Raw genomic sequence first — 20856 nt, forward strand, 5'->3', positions numbered from 1 at the left:
ATACAAAAACACTAATTTGATGGGATATATGTACCCCTATATTTATGGCAGCATTATTTACAACAGTCAAATAGTGGAAGCAGCCCAAGTGTCCACTGACAGATGAACGGATAGAGAGATCACTGACACACACACACACACACACATACACACACACATAGAGGAATATTCAGCCATAAAAAAGAATGAAATCTTGCCATTTGTAATGACATGGATGGAGCTAGAGAGTATAATGCTAAGCAAAATAAGTGAGTCACAGACAAGTACCATATGTTTTCTCTCATATATAGAATTTAAAAAACAAATGGGCAAAGGAAAAAGAGAGAGAGAGAGAGAGAGACAAACCAAGAAACAGACTCAACTACAGAGAACAAACTGGTGGTTACCAGAGAGGAGGTGGATGGGGGATGTATAAAATAATGGGTGGGTTTTAGGGATGGATTTAGGAGGCTACTTGTGCTGAGTACTGAAATACTGGGTGATGTATAGAAGTATTAAATCAATATATGATACACCTGAAACTAATATAACATTGTACATTAACTTTATTGGAATTAAAATAAAAACTTAATTTAAAAAGTGAAATAAAATTTTATAAGAAAACCACAATGAGATACCACCTCACACCTGTCAGATTGGCTATCCTCAAAAAAGCCAAAAACTACTGTTGGTAAGGATGAGGATAAAAGGGAACCCTCATGTACTGCTGATGGGAATAGAAATTGGTGCAGCCACTGTGGAAAGTATTGGGATTCCTCAAAAAATTAAAAACAGAACTACCACATAATCCAGCTATTCCGCTTCTGGGTAGATATCAGAAAAAATATAAAAATACCAATTTAGGGAAATATATTTGCCGCTTTGTTCACTGCAGCATTAGCCAAGACATGGAAGCAACCAAAGTGTCCATCAACAGAAGAAGGGATAAAAAAGATGTGGTACACATGCACATACAATGGAATATTACTTTGCCACAAAAAAAGGAATGAACTCTTGCCATTTGTAATAGTATGGATAGAGCTAGAGGTATTATGCTAAGTGAAATAAATCAGAGAAGGACAAATACCATGTGATTTCATTTATGTGTAGAATCTAAAAAACAAAACAAAACAGAAATATAGGAAACAAACTTTCGGTTAACACAATGGGGATGGATTGGGGGCAAGCAAAACAGACAAAGGAGATTAAGTAGTACAAACTTAAACTTACAAAATAAGTAAGTCACGGAGATAAAATCTACAGTGTAGGAAATATAGTCAACAATATAATAACTTTGTATGGTGACAGTTGGCTCTAGACTTCTTGTGGGAATCATTCTGTGATGTATAAAAGTATAGAATCACTATGATGTACACCTTAAACTAAGATACTGTACGTCAATTATGCTTCATTAAAAAAATAAGTGGTATTTCTCTATACTGGTAACTAAAAGTCAGAAATGATTTTTTAAAATAGTAACAAACAATATGAAATAGTTAAGGAAAAATCTGACAAAGGGTATGTAAGACCTATAAACTACAAAACTTGGCTTAGAGATATTAAAGAAGACCTAAATAAATGGGAGATATACCTTGCTCTCAGGTTGAAGATTCTATATTGTTGTCAATTCTCCTTAAATTTTAGACAATCCTAATCGAAATCCTAGCAGGCTTTTTAAGTTGAAATTGACAAACTGACTCAGAAATTCATATTGAAATACAAAGGATCTTTATAGCTAAAACAACTTGTGGGAAACAACAAAATGGGAGAATTATCGCTACCTGATTTCTACTATTAAGCAATAGTAATCAAGACTGCAGTGTTGGCACCAATATAACACATACCAAGGTACAAAAGCCATCAGTGGAGAAACAACAGCTTTTCAAAATGTAGTGTGTGAATGCCTGTATCTCTATGTGCAGAATCATAAAATTTGATCTATATCTTTGATCCGTATTTAACAGCATGCACAAAAATTTCAAAATGGGGGCACTTAGGTGGCTCAGTAGGTTAAGTGTCCAACTACTGATTTTGCTCAGGTCATGGTCTCAGGGATGTGAGATCGAACTGAGCGTGAAGCCTGCTTGGGATTCTCTCTCCCTCTGCCCCGCCACCTCCGCACCTCTGGCACACTCTCTCTCAAAAAAAAAAAAAAAAAAATCAAAATGGATTGTAGATTTGAAAACAAGACCATTTTCTCCTAACAACCAGTGTGTTAGTGCTGCCAGTTAAATATTCTTTTCTTTTGTGTTTCTGGATACGACTACTAAGTTAATATAACTTTCAGGTATCTTCCTAATTTCTTTTTAAGGATTCTTTCATTGCTATATCTCAGTAAGATTCCATCAATTCCTTTAACAACAGTGTAATCTGAAATGCATCCAAAGATAATTCTAAAATTAATTATGAAAAATTGGGGGTTTTACCTATTGCTGTTTCTGGCATCGCAAAAAGAGACTTTTCAGTAGCCACTCGGAATCGCCCATGAACTGAGAGACCAACTCCCTAGGAAAATAAGGCAAAAAGTTGTTTAAAGATACTGTAAAAAGTATATGCAAACTCATACACACACAAACATTTTAAACCAAGTAAACTATCTTTATATCCTACAAGAATTTCTTTTAGGAGATACACTGGAGAAAAACCCTAAAATACATAACTTCAGGAGTGCTGGACAAAAAAATATATGGGTGTTGCTGGTATCTGGAATAGACTGTTTTAGCTAAGATGTCTTCAGTCAGCATTTCGTGTTTTGCTTAATATCCTCTTCCCCCTTCCCTCTACTTCAAATCCAGTACAGCACGACAGAACAGTGACTGTTCCCAGAACCGCCGACTGTTGTCACCGGTGGAACCTGTCATCAAAAGAGCACAACCAAGCTATTCCAGCTAATTTCAGTGGCCTCGACTAGCATATTAACACACATATTCACATGTTTCATCATTTATTACGTAGTTCCCAACATTAGTAACATCATTTTTCTCAGATACAACATTTACCAGGGTCAAATGTACAACCGCTTAAAAACTGATTATGAAACTCAAGTTTTAGAAGATAAGATTTGGCTGGAAGTCTATCTCTACTTTGTTGAATGTCACTGAAAAGGGAAAACTTAACAGCAAGCTTTGAATAAACATATTTGAAAAAAACACAGTTGAGGAAAATGAGTAAGAGTATACCTGTGACGACAAAGTACCCAGTTAACACCAGTGCTCACACTACGAACGCAGTCCCTGTATTACGTTCTTTTCTCATTACTCAGAACTCCTGTTAGACTATCTTAGTTCTTCTCATTCTTGATCCTTTTTAACCAGTGTAGTCTTTGTCAGCATAGTATTAAATGAGTTAAAACATATAAAGTGCTTAGAGCGGTATCAGGCACTTCAGAGTTCTCTAAGCATTAAATAGAAAGGGCCTCATTTCTATCTGGTTCTTTTAATCTTTCATCACAGTTTCATCAACTCTTTCAAGTGTTTTCATACTCAGTTCAGCCATTTAAAAGTTCTTGAAACTTTTCCCACGTTAGGTGTAGAGATTACTTAAGGGTTCTTGAAACTTTAAAACCCTCTTACGTCACAAAAACACACACAAAGTTCTTATAAATTTTATAAACTTATAAAAATTACTTATAAAAATCTAGAGATCACTTAAAAATAAAATCTTTAAGAATAAAAATATAAACCTTCTTGAAACTTTAAAACCTCTTAAGAAACACTAAAACACACACACATTTCTTATAAATTTTACATGCTATATGCACTAAGCTTAAATTTTAGAAGACCATGTAAATAAACAAGAAAATGAATAAAATTCTTCAGCCACTACCTACATCTCTTAGTGTTAACACTTATAAGTTAAATCCACAATGTTTGATAGTCTTCGCACAGGCAAATATCATGTCATAGGAGTCCGATGGTGACACAGCCAACTGACAACACTGACCCCAATTCAACCGTGTATACTGCAAGATTAGGAAGTCTTACGAATTTTAATGAAGAAAGCACTACTAGTTTTAGGATTACTTTATTATTTTAGAAGTCCTTGGTTCATATTCTCTCCACTTTCAGTTTATCACATTGTGGCTGCAAGTTATTAATGCTCAGGAATGTCCTGCTAAGAACTTAAGAGCTGGACTGGATCCCCAGCTCTCCAACTTTCTTCTTTTTTGAGTCCTAGGGCTTAGAACTGCCTCCCTGGGGCTGCACAGCTTCAGGCCTCAAGGACTGACCCTGCTTCAAACCTCCTCTGGTCATTGCCGCCCACCTCTTTTAATTAAGTCTGAATTCCACAAACAGCAATGGTTATATCCCCCATTACCAAATATTTACATATAAAGGTAAAATCTGACCACAACCCCAATCCTAGCCTCCTCCCTCTTTCCAGAGAAACAGTTATTACTAATTTGTTACGTAACCCTTCAGATTTTTCCCTATGTATCTCTAATACATATCTGAACAAATGTGGACACTTATCTGAGACACACAAACACACCCGAAACTGCGCATGGCCTGTAAGGCTCTACGCAGTATGGCCAGCCTACCTCTCACTTCACCTCCCGTACGTGTGCTTATTCCACTAACCACAGGGCCTTCCTGCCCTTCCTCCAAAATTCCAAGCCTTTATAATTTCAATTAATCATATAATTTTATTTATTTTTTTTTTAAAGATTTTATTTATTTATTTGACAGATAGAGATCACAAGTACGCAGAGAGGCAGGCAGAGAGAGAGGAGGAAGCAGGCTCCCTGCCGAGCAGAGAGCCCGATGCGGGGCTCGATCCCAGAACCCTGAGATCATGACCTGAGCCGAAGGCAGAGGCCTAACCCTCTGAGCCACCCAAGCGCCCCTAATCATATAATTTTAAAGTAAGGAAGACATACGAGAGAAGGCCACTGTCTGCCCTATCATTGCCCTATATATAACCAAAGACTTCGCCCTTCCCTGAGCAGTGGCTGAGCTAGGGATGGGCACCGAAGGGCAGCCGATCGAGGCTAACCGGAACTGTAAGGCGCAGGGAACAAAGGGAGAGAACGAAAAGTGCACTAGGCAAGGTTCTCACTCTAAGGTATTTAAACTAAAACACGGTGGGCTGCTGCGAGTTGACGACAGCCAACGTTTAAAGCTCATTTGAAATCTGAACTGAAAAAGACATGACCGCCAAGCTAGAGCAGCAGTTACACACAGTGACGGCGAATACACCGAGAAGGCTGCATCCGGCGCACACAGCACTGAGGACAAAGCAAGCCTACAGGAAGCAGCAGACATAGCTCGTAGTTCAGTTTTCAGACGTCTAGCAATGCCGCCGATTTTTGTCTGTGGATTCCCATTTCATCTCTGCACCTGATAGCTGCTCCGTTCTCTTTCCTGGATCTGGTTGAGTCTGTGCTCTTTCTAGTTATTAAAGTCTCTTGCTACGTTTTCAGTTAGAACCAGACCTACATCCTGTCACGCCCCAGTGTCACACAACATAAGCTGCCCGTGCGCCTCGTCCTGCTGACACTGCGCTTCCGGACCAGCCCCTCCACCACATCTTCTGAAGCATCCCTTGTCCAGCAAGAGAACCATTTAACAGCCCAGCTTTATCTACCTCCTGAAATCAAAAGACAAAGAAACTTACGAGCCCCGTATTTTTTGACGTAGAAACTACAGATTCAGTTATCTTGTATTACATAATACATTTTGTTTCACCCAGAACTGATAAAATGAATGAAATCAAAGACTCTAAGATTTTAGAAAGAACTTATTAATAATGAGCTTTCAGAATAAGAGATACTTGACACAAGTACCATTAAGAGCCAATTTTAAAGACCTTTTAATTAGGAGGAAGGCTGGAAAAAATGCTAGCCACTGCCCTTGGAGGTACTAAGAATATAAATGCTGATCAGCACTGAAAAGGATGTAGGAACTCTGCGGCAGATTCAGAGCTAATTTTTGCATCTTATATAAAAGAACCCACTATAGATTGTTTACAATAAGTCCCCCTTGGAACTTCCAAAATTTACTGTTACACACTTTTTAACCATTAATCTGAGCTGGTACCCTTTGCTAGACGAAAAAGCCTTCAAAGTCTTCAATTTTATTCTATTAATGGTTACACTGTGCAAACTCATTCCCCAAATGTAAGATGTCATTCTAATTCCTAACTCTCCTCAAACACTCTCCCCCTGCATCCCGCTGAACCCACTACTCGAATCTCCGCTCATCTAAACTGGGCATCTCACAGCATGCGGCGGAGCTGCCTCGTCCCCACTTCAGGAAACACATGACTTTGAGACACCTACTTGCCTGGTCTTCCTTCCGTCACAGGAGTTGCTCTTTCTCTTCTCCCTGACACACAGACGCGACCTGCCCCCACCAATGATCGGGGTCATCCCTCTACTCCACTCACCTGCACTCGGTTCACTCCGGATTCTCTTCCCGCCTGATGCCTTCCAAGAGCCCACGAACTCAAGCACCATAACATTAAAGATTTAAAAATCATTTCGCCATCCTGATTTCTCTAGAATTTTACATCTAGCTGCCTATTTAATGTCTCCACTTAAACATCTAGTACTTTTCTCAATGTTCAGACATCAGAAGTAAATCTCTTGATACCTCCTTAAATGTGCTACTCCCTCGGTAAATACCACCACCACTCACCCAGCTTCTCAGGCCAAAAACCTCAGCATCATCCTCTTTCTAATTTCTTAATCTAACCTATGAACTGGTCTTTATAGCTCTGACCCCAAAATATACTTTGGATCGGTCCACGGTTCCCATCTCCACTGTCACGACCCTAACTGAAGTCACTAGGACCTCCTGCCTGGGCTTGGCGCTCTTGCTTCCGTTCTTGCCACAGTCTATTCTCTACACAGCAGCCAAGTAAGATTATTAAGTGTATATTGGTTAAGGTTTTCTCCTGCCCAAAATTCTCCAGTAACTTCCCAATACAATATTACCAAAATTACTCTTCGTGGCTGATAAGGCCATGGCCTGAGCCCTTTCTAGCTCCCTGATCTTGGAATTTACAATTCTCTACTTTCCCCACTTGCATTCAGGTCAGCCACACTGGCTTTTAAAAAAGTTTTCTTAATTGACACATAATACACATGAAAAAATACACAAATAGTAACAAATGGTAAGTATACAGGTCCAAGGAATTACCCCGAAGTTAACACACCCATGTAACCAGAATGTAGATAAAAATGACCAGAAATTATTTCATGTACCCTGTCAGTCATGATTCCCTCCATCCTTCAGGCAACCACTACCCTGGCTTCCAACAAAATAAGATTTATGCTTTCTGATTTTATCTCAACATAATCAGAATCACAGAGTATATACTACTTGTCTTTCAGCCACTTCTGTGTGAGATTCATTCATGTGTGCAGCCATCACTTTTCATCGTACAGCATTCCTTTGGACGAATAAACAGCTTATTGATCTATTCTACTATAAATAGCGAGTTAGGCTTTCTGGCTTTGAGCTACTGCAAATAATGATTCAGTGACCATTCTCATGCATGTCTTTTGGTGCGTAAGTGCACACATTTTGTTTGGGTATATACCAGGGAGTAAAACTACTGGGTCAAAGGAAACAAATTCAATTAACTTCTAAAAATAACAATTTTCCACAAGATGGGATTGGGAGGGAGACAAACCATAAGAGATTCTTTTTTTTTTTTTTTTTTTTACCATAAGAGATTCTTAATCTCACAAAACAAACTGAGGGTTGCCAGGGGAAGGGGGTAGGGAGAGGGTGGTGGGGTTATGGACATTGGGGAGGGTTTGTGCTATGGTGAGTGCTGTGAAGTCTGTAAGCCTGATGATTCACAGACCTGCATCCCTGAAGCAAATAATACATTATATGTTAAGAAAAATAATTAATAAAAAAATTTTTTTTAAATACATAAATAGATTTTTTAAAATGGCAATCTTCCAGGGGCACCTGGGTGGCTCAGTGGTTAAGTGTCTGCCTTTGGCTCGGGTCATGATCCCAGGGTTCTGGGATCGAGCCCCGCATCAGGCTCTCTGCTCCACAGGAAGCCTGCTTCTCCCTCACCCACTCCCCCTGCTGTGTTCCCTCTCTGTGTCTCTCTCTGTCGAATAAATAAATAAAATCTTAAAAAAAAAAAAAAGGCAATCTTCCAAAGCAGTAGTACCAATTTTCTACTCCACCAGCATTATATGAGTCTGTTATTCCCCATCCTCAAAAATACTTGAACTTGTCTTTCATAATTTTAGCCATTTTAATGAGTATATGTTAGGATTTCATTGTGATTTTAATTTCCACTTCCTTGACTAATGCAGTTGAATGTTTGTTGTATTTGTTATCTGGATATCCCTATGATATGTCTACTCTGATCTACCGTTCATTTTTGCACTGGATTTTTGTATGGACTACAGAAGTTCTTTATACATTCTAAACAGGATTCCTTTGTCAGACACTTGCATTCCAAGACTTATTTTTCAGTCTGTGGTTTGCTTTTTCACTCTTAGTGATGTCTGGGAATGCAAAGTTCTTAATTTTGAAGTCTATAATTTGTTATTTTTGTTTATGGTGCATTTATATACTATTTGAAGTAATCCTGGGGCACCTGAGTGGCTCAGTGGGCTAAAGCCTCTGACTTCAGCTCAGGTCATGATCCCAGGGTCCTGGGATCGAGCCCTGCATAGGGCTCTCTGCTCAGCGGGGAGCCTTCTTCCCCCTCTCTCTCTGCCTGTTTCTCTGACCACTCGTAATCTCTCTCTGTCAAATAAATAAATTAAAAAAAAAATCTTTTTTTTTTTAAAAAAGCAAAATTTAGGCAATCTAAAACTTTTCTTTTTTTTTCTTTTTTTTTTTTTTTTTTTAAGATTTTGTTTATTTATTTGACAGAGCAAGAAAGCACAAGCAGGGGGAGCAGTAGACAGAGAGAGAGAAGAGAAGCAGGGTTCAATCCCAGGACCCTTGGGATCATGACCTGAGCCAAAGGCAGACACTTTACCATCTGAGCCACGGAGGTGCCCCTAAGACTGTTTTTTAATTAACAGACATAGATGAATTTTTAGACTGCTCAGTAAAGGGGAAAGGCTGGCACAGCTTTATTTAAGGCTTTAAAAAATACCTTATTATAGTTAAAAGCACAGTTAAATCCTTCAAAATTATGTTAATTAGCCGTTAGAAATAAGCATTATTTCTGTATTTCCAGATAATATACTATTTGAAACAAAAAGCAACATTTTTAAAAAATGGATAAAGATTTTTTAAAGCTTTACTTGTTTATGTTAAGACAGAGAGAGAGAGTGTTCATGCATGTGCTGCTATGCACAAGAGCTCGGGCAGGTAGGGGTGGCAGGCAGAGAGAGAGGGAGAGAATCTTAAGCAGACTCCCCACTAAGCACGTGGACAAGCTTGATGCCATGACCCTGAGATCATGACCTCACCCAAAATCAAGAGTCAGATGCTTAAGCGACTGAGCCACACAGGTGCTCTGATAATTACAAGGATATTTAAAGTTAACTTAAGATAAAGTCAACCACTCCATAATTTATATTAATGGCAAGATTAACCCCCCAGTAAACAAACAAGGACATATGTAGAACAATTAAATTAGGAGCTTGATAAAGAAATGTTCCAGATAACAGTACTGGGTCACTGTTAAATTTCTTGATTTTGGTGTCCTTATTCTTAGACAATACCTACTGAACAATTTAACAACAGTTATCATGTCTTCAACTTTCTCTCAAATGGTTAAAAAGAAATTCTTCATAGAGGTAGGAGAGAAGAAAGAATGATAAAACAAATGTAGAAATCACAGGGAATATGAAGAATATGTAAAAGTTCTCTGTATTATTAGTGCATATTTTCTGTAAAATTTGAAGCTGCTTCACAAAAAGTTTTTAATTAAAAATAAATGTTACAAAGTAAACAAAGCCAACAACCACAGTTATGAAATCAACTCACTCAGAAAGGCACACAATGGGGTGATGTGACTAAGGCTCACACAAAGGGTCATGGGTTTAAATTCTCATCAGGGACAATGAGGAAGCTCCTGCCAAGGACGAACACTGCATCACAGTATCAGAGTATGGGAGAGTCGTCTCTCATCATCATTCAGGATTATAAGCAGAGCTTTGAAATAGGTACACATTTTTGTTAGAAATTTAAATAGGTTTCCATCATAATTTCATTACAATATGAAAGTTAGTATCATGACTATAAGTTTCATAATGTATCTCTAGGACCACATGCCTTAGATTTGCAGTCTGACCAGCAGCCTCCACAGTAAAAACAAAGACTTTATTGTGCTTCTCGCATTAATAGGATAGTACTGCATATTAATGATACCAATATACTGATTATATAATGTTAATGTATTTTAATAGACTGCAGAGATCAGCACGAAATGAAAATTTCCCTCCTGCTGTTGATGCATACTTCATATTATATTTGGATGTAAAGGATATTCAGGAGAAACAAATAACTGAAGTAGAAATATTTACATGTTAGCAGTCTACCATTCTTCAGGTATAGTTTTTAATAAAAAAGCCAGGAGGACACTTGGAAGTTGTTAAAAGAGTAAATCTTGAAAGCTCTCATCACAAGGAAAAAAAGATTATTGTTAACCATGTGTGGTGATGGATGTTAATTTACTGTGGTAATCATTTTGCAGTATATACACATACCAAATAATTATGTGACATACCTAAAACTAATACAATATTATAGGTCAATTATGTTTCAATTTTTTTAAATCCAGGAAATAGAAAAATTCTAATATGTCATACTTAAAGCATACATTTGAAATAACCTGAAATACACACCTCCTAGATTGACACTCAAGGTTTTTTACCTCAATGAGCACATCCCCCAACATATGCATATTTATAATTATACATGTACATGTGTCCAATATAACAGATACATATCACATATAAATATATATATATGATATATGATCAGAAATTGTGCAGCTAAAAGCCAGCCTAACTCTCCCCTAATAAGGCAGAAGGAAATCATAGAGTACCAAGGGAGGGAAGGAGACTCTACCCCTCTCTAGCAAGAAAAAGAATATAATCATCTACACTTGGAGAAAGTCAACAGTGAATACAGATAAAAATGAATAAACTATAAGCACAGATTCTACACACTTAGAAATATCCAAGGGAAATTTCCTAATTCTTCCTTGCACAGCCCCTGCAGTCTTACTACTATTTCATATTCTCTTTTCTAATTATTCTTCCACTTTTAGTATAATTTTATTGCTTTCTCTGTAGAGAAGTTCACCTGTCAATATAGTTCTTTTTATTTTTACTTCCCAGGGCAAATGCACTGCAGTACCTTTCTTTAGTCCTGATGGTAACCCTTTACCTTTGCATATCAACTTCAAGTCTACTTTCATCACACTTGCAACTGGCAGCTTCTACCCTAAAACTGCAAAGGACAAATGAGAATCACAGAGCCCACTAGGTATTTATCCAAAGAATACAAAAATAGTGATTCTAAGGGGCACATGCACCCCAGTATTTATAGAAACAATGTCCACAATAGCCAAATTGTGGAAAGAGTCCAACTATCCATCGACAGATGATGGATAAAGAAGATATGGGATACACACACACACACACACACACACACACACACACACACACACACAGTGGAATATTACTCGGCCATGAAAAAGAATGATACCTCACCATTTGCAATGATGTGGATGAAACTAGAGGGTCTTGTGCTAAGTAAAATAAGAGCCAGAGAAAGATAAATGCCATATGATTTCACTCATACATGGAATTTAAGAAACAAAACAGATGAACATAGTGGAAAGGAAGAAAAAATAAGATAAAAACAGAGAAGGAGGCAAAACATAAGAGACTCTTAACCACAGGAAACAAGTGAGGGTTGCTGGAGGGAGGGTGGGTAGTGAGATGGGGTAACGGGGGGATGGGCATTAAGGAGAGCACTTGATGTAATGAGCACTGGGTGTTATATGCAACTGATGAATCACCAAATTCTACCCCTGAAACTAGTACTATACATGTTAAATAAACATTTAAAAAAAAAAAAAAGAATCACAGAGCCCAATCTGTATGTGAGTTATATTGCTGTATCTGAAATTAGGTCACCCTGACATACACAAGCTGACCTAGCAATAGGAGTATCTATCATTAGACAAGAATGCTACAAGAAACAAAAATTACAGGCCAATACTCTGAGTGAACAGTGCAAAAATCCTCAACAAAATACTAGCAAACTCAAATCAACATTACATTAAAAGAATCACATACCATGATCCAGTGGGGTTTATTCCTGAGATGCGAGGCTGGTTCAAAACATGCAAATCAATAATATGACATACCACATTAACAAAATGAAGGATAAAAGTCACATGATCATCTCCATAGATAAAAATCATATGATCATTTCAATAGATACAGAAAAGTCACATATGACAAAATCCAACATTGTTTCATGATAAAAACCATCAATAATTTAGATATAGATGGAATGTACCTCAACATAATAAAGGCCATACATGACAAACCCAAAGCTAACGTTATACTCCACAGTGAAAAGCTAAAAGCTTTTCCTCTAAGATGGAGAACAAGACAAGGATATCCGCCCTTGACACTTTTTACTTACCATAGTACTAAAAGTCCTAACCCAAGGAATTAGGCAAGAAAAATAAATAAAAGGCATCCAAATTGGAAAGGAAGCAATAAAATTGTGTTTAGGGATGACATGATACTACTTTTAGAAAACTACAGACTTCCCCCTCAAACAAACTATTAGAATAAAATAATTTCATAAAGTTTCAGGAAACAAAATTAATACATGAAAACCAATTGTATTTTTTCTACATGCTAACACCAAACTTTCAGAAAGAGAAGAAAACAATCCCATTAACAATTACATCAAAAAGAAGAAAATACCTAGAAACAAATTTAACTGAGGAGCTGAAAGATACACTGAAAACTGTTAAGACATGGGTGAAAGGAATTGAAGAAGACACAAATAAATGGAAAAATAGTCTGTGCTCCTGGATTGGAAGAATACTGTTAAAATGTCTGTACTATCCCTAGTTTGGGGTCTGTTCTTTGGTACATTTTTTTTTTTATTTCTTATGTATATCCAATGTATAAAATAAACTTTTAGTCATTTGGAAAAAAAAAAAAAAAAGAAAAGAAAATGTCCATACCATCCAAAGAAACCTACAGATACCATGCAATCCCTAATAAAATTCCAATGGCATTTTTCATAGAAATAGAACAATCAAAGTTTGTACAGAAACACAAGACCCCAAAGAGCCAAAAACAAACTTGAGAAAGGACAATGATGGAGACATCACCCTTCCTGATTTCAAACTATATTACAAGCTGTAGTGATCAAAACACAACAGCACTGGCATTTAAAAAAAAAAAGAAGAAGAAAAAAAAAAGCCACACAGATCAAATGGAAAATAGAGAACCCAGAAATAAAGCCACATATATATGGCCCATTAATTTTCAACACAGGAGCCAAAAATATACAATAGAGAAAGGACAGTTACTTCAATAAAGGGTGCTGGGAAAACTGGATAGCCACATAGGAAAAAATGAAACTGGACCCCATCTTACAGCATACACAAAAAACCAACTCAAAATGGATTAAAGAATGTAAGACCTGAAACCATAAAACACCTAGAAGAAAACATGGGCAAACTCCTTGATATTGGTCTTGGCAAAGATTTTTCAGACGTGACACCAAAAGCGAAGGCAACAAAAGCAAAGCGAACAAGTGGATTACTCAAACTAAAAGCCTCTCCTCATCAAAGGAAACCACGAGCAAAATGAAAAAACCTATGGACTAGGATAAAATATTTGCAAACCATATATCCAAAAAGGGCTTCATACCCAAAATACACAAGGAACTCCTACAACTCAATAGCAAAAAAAACCAACAATTTGATTAAAAAATAAACCGAAGAGACATTTTCCCAAAGAAGACACAAAAAATGGCCAAAAGGTACACAAAAAGGTGTTCAACATCAGTAAAATGAGGGAAATGCAAATCAATACCACACTGGGATATCACCTCACACCTGCTAGAATGTCTATTATCAAAAAGACAAGGGGGCACATGAGTGACTCAGTTGGTTAAGCGTTTGCTTTCACTCAGGTCATGACCCCAGGCTCCTGGGATCAAGTCCTGCATCAGACTCCCTGCTCAGCGGTGAACTTCCCTCTCCCCTGGCTCCTGTGCATGTGTTCTCTCTCACTGTCTCTCTCTCAAAAAAATAAATAAAATCTTAAAAAAAAAAAAAAAAGGACAAGGGATAATAAATACTAGCAAGGGTGTGAAGAGAAGGGAAACCTAGTACACTATGGGTGGGAATGCAAACTGGTACAGCCACTATGAAGAAGAGTATGGAGGGATTCACTGAGAAATTAAACTAGAACCACCATGTGATCCAGCAATTCCACTTCCGGACAATACCGGAAGAAAACAAAATCACTATCTCCAAGAGTTATCTATGCTCCCATGCTCACTGCAGCATTATCCACAACAGTCAAGTTATGAAAACATCTACCCACAGATGACTGGATAAAGAAAAATGTATATGTGTGTGTATGTGTGTGTGTGTGTATGTGTGTGTGTATATATACATATATACATAAATATACACACACACACACACACAATATATATAGTGTGTGTGTGTGTGTGTGTGTGTGTGTGTGTGTGTGTATTTGTGTATTGGAATTTTATTCAGCCTTAAAAAAGAAAGAAATCCTGCCATTTTTGACAATATGGATGAAGTCTGGAGGGCATTACACTCAGTAAAATGAGTCAAAGAGAAAAAGACAAATACTGAACAGTATCACTTACATGTGGAACATTTTTAAAAATAAAAAAAAAAAAAAACACAGTCTAACTCATAGAAACAGAGTAGAATGGTGGTTGCTAGAGACTGGAGGGGTGGGGAAAATAGGAAGAGACTGGTAAAAGGGTACAAAGTTTCAGTTATAAGATGAATAAGGTCTGAGGTGGGAAGCCTTTCCCAATGTACTTGTGTACCAAACCATCACATTGTATACTTTAAGTATATTACAACTTTACAAGTCAATAAAAACCTGAAGAAAAAGGACAATAAACATTATGTCTAATCATAATAATTATGATTCTTATGTCTATCATCAAAATATTCCGACTCACTGGACAAAGGTTGGTCATTCTAAAATCATTCTTTTAGGGGCGCCTGGGTGGCTTGGTGGGTTAAAGCCTCTGCCTTCGGCTCAGGTCTCGAGCCCCGCATCGGGCTCTCTGCTCAGCGGGGAGCCTGCTTCCCCCCACCCCCACCTGCCTCTCTGCCCACTTGTGATCTCTGTCTGTAAAATAAATAAAATCTTAAAAAAAAAATTAAAATCATTCTTTTAGAGAGAGAGTAGCTTAGCATATATATAAGCCTTTTTCAAGGTTTTGTTAATGACTTCATATTTCATCTTTTGAAAGCTTTCTTGGATTTTCCATTTAAAAATGGCATGGTCTTGGGGTACCTGGGTGGAGCAGTCAGTTATGCATCTGCCTTCAGCTCAGATCATGATCCCAGGGTCCTGAGATCAAGCCCCACATTGGGCTCCCTGCTCAGCAGAGTCTGCTTCTCTCTTTCTCCCTGTGTGTGCGCACTCACACGTGTGCGCGCTCTCTTTCTCTAGCTCTCACTCTCTCTCAAATAAAAATCTTAAAAAATTAATTAAATTAAATTAAATTAATAAAAATGTCAAGGCCTAAGGGCACCCGGATGGCTCAGCTGGTTAAGCAGGCGACTCTGGATTCTGGTTCAGGTCATGATCTCAGGGTCATGAGACTGAGCCCCATGTCGGGCTCTGAGCTGGGCATGGAGCCCACTTAAGGTTCTCTCTCTCTCTGCCCCTCCCCTCCCTGCGCTTGCTCTCTCATAAAAAAAAATAAATTTAAATAATGGCATAGCCCACGCATGTCTCCGTGTTTTCATTATACAATGTAAACACATTAAAGAGTATTATATTAAATGATGGTGGGGCGAAGTATACCAAAGTAAGCTGAACTCAAAGTTTCCTCAAAAATCTTTAGTTAATAAAATCATTGCATCTCTTTTTTCGTAAGGGCTCAGGTTCTTAAGTAACTAAAAACTATTACAAAAAAAACCAACATTTTATAATTAAAATCATTTCTTAAAATGTCAATTCAAATATCACTAAATATCAAAAATATCAAATATCACTAAAACAGAATACCTTTTAAAACTGAAGATGCAACTATTTCCTCAGAGACCTTTGAAGGACCTTAATATAATTTAATTTCTGAGGACTATCAATTCTCCTCATTAAAAAAGGACATCTCAATGACATTTAGGAGTGATTAAACTTAATCTGATTCAGTAACTAAGCCCTAGTCAATTTTCCACGTGGTTAGCTTGTGTCCCGCAAAGTCACCGGGGTATTGTCTACACTCACTATTCCCATTCCAATGTCCACTTTTCTACTACTTTGAACATACCCCTTTCTAAAGTATGCCTTAAAGCTTTAAATTTTCCAGGGTGCCTGGGTGGCTCAGTTGACTCAGGTAATGATCTTGGAGTCCTGGAATCGAGCCCCGCATCAAGCCCCACATCGGGCTCCCTGCTCAGCGGGACGCTTGCTTCTCCTTCTCCCTCTCCTCCAGCTTGTGTTCCCTCTCACTGTGTCTCTGTCAAATAAATAAAATCTTTACCCCCAAAAAACAGAACTTTAAAATTTCCATTATTTTGATCACAAAGCCCTTTGCCAGCAGCATCTTACCACTTTGAGAGAGACAATACCATATTGCACCCATGTTTTGAGTTGGCTTGGGGGAGTTAACCTGATTTCTATTGTAAAATGCATTGTGGTGAGAGAGGAGAAACGAAGGAATGGAGAAAAGAAGAAAGGAAGAAATCTGAAAGCTCTTTAAATCGAGTTCAGTTGAGAGGGAAATATGGGTGGTACTAAGCATATGGAGTAAAAATTTAAACACTGTTCTGTTCTATATCTACCTAAAAGTAATAATGTAAACCAGTATTACAGTATTACAGTTTACAGTATTACAGTAATACTGTAAACCAGTAAACCAGTAATACTGGTTTTTAATCATTTGTCTTTCTATATATATTAACTTGAGAAAATATGAATTCAGATATTTAAAATAAAGGGCAAAGGAATTAAAAATCTTTCTACAAAACAGAATGAACTATTCTTTTGCATTTTTATTCAAAAAAATTGTTCATCTCTTGCAGAAACACTGGAATGACATAACCTTAAATAACTGTGACCAACCAAGTGAAGCAGCACAAGCTGGGATGGGGAGGGAGACCAACCGTAAGAGACTCTTCATCTCACAAAACAAACTAAGGGTTGCTGGGGGGTTAGGGGGGTAGGGAGAGGGTAGCTGGGCTATGGAAAAAAATAAAAATTAATAAAAATTAAAAATAAATAAAAATAAGAAAATTTTAAAAAGAAACATTCATTTTTTTACTTTATCAAAGACCAAAATATTGAGTAAATGTTCAAATCTGAAACATAATGGAATCTAGCCATCCCATCTACTAAGCACTGTGCTATTTACTCTTCATGACAGATAACAAAAGATGATAAAAACTATTATTGTCCTTGATAGAAAAAACTTTTTCTATAGTAAAAAGAAAAAAAAAAGCTCTATGGTGCCATCTTTTGGACTGTTCAAGTTTCCTTAACAAAATTCTTTCTTACGTTACGAGAAACAATTTATTGATCAGTACCAAGATAGGAATAAACAATTACCATTTGTACACCTTAAGCCATATTTGCTCTTATTCTATACTTCTGTATTAGGATTTAAAGATATATTTACATGAAACAATTTTATATAACACTAAAATTCTACTAACAATTCTGAAAATAAAGGATTTTTAATAACACACTACATGTTCTCAGCACCTGTGGTAGTGGTTCCTAAAGTGAGTCACCCCCACTATCAGGAGCATCATCATCTGGGAACTTTTTAGAAATGCAAATTCTTGGACCACACTTCAAAGGGACTAAACTGGAATGAAGGTGGGAGGAGTCTGCATTTCAACAAGCCCTCCAAGCGATTCTGATACAGCTAACCCGTGAAAAACAATGTCCCAGGAGATTTTGAAGGTCCACAGATAATCCTGACCCACACACTGGTTAAGAATCACTAGTAGATCAGCGGTTCATAACCTCAGCTACACACTGGGATCACCAAAGAGTTCTCAAAACACCAGGGTCCCATTCCAGTACCTGATTTAATAATTCTGTGAAGTGACTAAAGCCTGGGCCCTAGGAACTTTTAAGTATCCCAAGGGATTCTAAAATGCAGCCAAGGTTGAAAGCCAATATTTAAAGCACTGTATTTTCTTTTCTTTCTTTTTTTTTTTTACTTTATTTATTTATTTGACAGAGAGAGAGAGATCACAAGCAGGCAGAGAGGCAGGCAAAGGGTGAAGCAGGCTCCCTGCCGAGCAGAGAGCCCAATGCGGGGCTCGATCCCAGGACCCTGAAATCATGACCTGAGCTGAACGCAGAGAAGCTTAACCCACTGACCCACCTAGACGGCCCTAAAGCATTATATTTTCAAAAGGAAGAGTTCACTAAGAGTCTTAGATTAAGCACAGTTTGAACTGAGATGTGAAAAGTTAGCCTTTAAAACCATGATACACTCAAAACACCACTACAAAGAAAAAAAAAAGAAAGAACTGGTTCACTTCAAGTCTGTAAACTTCACATTTTCAAAGGATACATAAGATGTCCATTACTTAAAGTGGAACTGTTTTAATAAATAAATAAATACTGTACATTCCTGGTTGTTGAGATGGTTTAAATAAAAAAAAAAAAAGAGAGAACAATGACAGCCTTTGCCCTTATAGACCTTCTAACATATTTGGGCATATTTCATAATAACAAAGTATAAATGCCAAATCTGAAGTACAGATTGAATCCAGAAGTCAATGGAGGAAGAAATCACATCTAATCATAGTAGTACTTAGGATGGTCACAAAATGGATTAGAACTTCACTCTAAGAATGAATTACATATAGAGTATTTGCAAAGCATGCTGGTGGGCAGAGTTGATGGGAGAAAAGACACATATGGGTTGTTGGGTTTCTTGGAGGGTGGAAGGGGCTGATAATATGTAATATAAAAGAACCGTGTTCATTAAGGGATTTCTCATGACTTGACTATTTTGTCAACTTTCCCAAGGATGGTACATAACTGGTACCATTCTAGAAACACAGGACAAATATGAGAGAAGTTAATTCATGACATACAATGGATGCCTTGTGCCATGGTTTTCACACTTAGCATGACCCAGAATCACTTGGACGGCTTGTTAAAACAGACCACTGGGCCCCACCCTTAGAGTCTGACTCTGGGACCACTTGGACCCTGGGCAGGCCATTTGAGTAGGGGCGAATGGAAGAGGAGGAGCAGGCCCAGAAGGGGGAGGGAGAAGACAAACTCAGTTTAGAACACCTTGATCTGAGACCCCACACACGGAGCACCCCCGCCTCCCCGGTCAAAGTGAAGATGTTCCTTATAAAAGATTGCTACTTAGGAGAAAGCTCAGACTAAGCCCCAGAATGTGTATTTCTAACAAACTCTTAAATGTTACTGATACTGCTAGTGCAAAAATAACACCTTGAAAATCACTGCCTTAGGGCACTAAAAATTCTCTGGTGGTATTCTCATTAAGGCTAACATGAAGTATATTTTCTTTTTTTTTTTTTTTCATTTTTATTTTGAAGGTCATTCATACTCATTAAATAGAGAAAACAGACCACTAGAAAGAAGCAGCATCACCTTTACTCCCTCTATTCAAGACATTATCTTGATCTGTTTTACTACAGTCTTCTCTTTAGAAATAACTGGAGTATTCTTGACTGTAACATAAATAGGAATGTGTGCAACCACTGTACCAACTGACAGATACCATGGAGGCTAAAAAGCACAGCCAATTCACTCAGATGCAATACAATAGAGCCATAACTCTTCTCAGGCTCCTATGAAAAATGGAATTTCTGCTCATTGATAGTACAAAGGGCAGTTCACCAATCCTTTCATATCAACATTAGTCTTGCGCTATTAAATTTGAGTGATCTTTTGGTCAACTAGACCAAGTATTGACTGAAATATTTTCAACAATGGTATGTCAGCAACATATTTTCTAAGCCCTTTCCTTTCTGAAAATATTCTTTTACAATTATACTAAATGGCAACTTGGTTGGGTAGGAAACTCTTGAGTCTTAACGACTTTATTTCACAACTTTCTCAATCCATTAACTTCTGGCACTTAGTGTAACAAACTCTGAAACCAGAATTGATTTACATTCCTTGGTATATAACTTGTATTCACTAACTACTCCTTCACCCCTACTCCCTGGCCTGAACACTTATAGGTTTTTTTCCCTTAAAGCTTATAATTTAGAAAAACTTACCTAAGCTTTTATCTAAATGTGGATCTCTTTTCAACCCACTGAAAGAGTGTGTTTCCCTTAATTATATATATTACATATAGTGCAGGTTTGAGAGTTTTTTGTTTTTGTTTTTAAATTAAAGAAAGTCATCTTTATATGAGGTCATTATTTTTATTCCAAGTGCTTAATTTACTTTCCATGAAATATTCTTTTGTTGGGTTCCCAATATCCTTCTTCTGCATTCATTATCTCAAAATGTTTCTTCTTACCATTTTCATCCTTGTCCTTTTACAGTTAGTGCTTTTCAAGTTTGTCCTCCACAGATACAGCTTCATAATCTAGAATATTAAATTCACCTTCTAATCTATTGGCCGAGGGGAATGTCAGTTTTGCTACTCCCCTCACACTTCCTTATGTTCCCTTTTGCCCTCTTCTCTGAGCTCACCGTCTCCTGATGGGCTGTCT

General features: G+C 37.4%; 1 protein-coding gene across 4 annotated transcripts in view; it reads right to left on the minus strand.

Annotated features, from left to right (window-relative positions):
- LOC111141560 (3-hydroxyisobutyryl-CoA hydrolase) overlaps nt 1-20856 on the minus strand; it is a 99057-nt gene that overhangs the window by 40306 nt on the left and 37895 nt on the right. For all 4 annotated transcript variants that reach the window (XM_022494192.1, XM_022494219.1, XM_022494201.1 and 1 more), the window contains one exon: nt 2406-2484. In XM_022494192.1, the coding sequence (XP_022349900.1) occupies nt 2406-2484 (79 nt within the window). The remainder of the gene's footprint in view (nt 1-2405; nt 2485-20856) is intronic.

Source organism: Enhydra lutris, unplaced genomic scaffold, assembly GCF_002288905.1.
Source record: "Enhydra lutris kenyoni isolate GAN:26980312 unplaced genomic scaffold, ASM228890v2 scaffoldscaffold1, whole genome shotgun sequence".
Taxonomy (NCBI): Eukaryota; Metazoa; Chordata; class Mammalia; order Carnivora; family Mustelidae; genus Enhydra; species Enhydra lutris.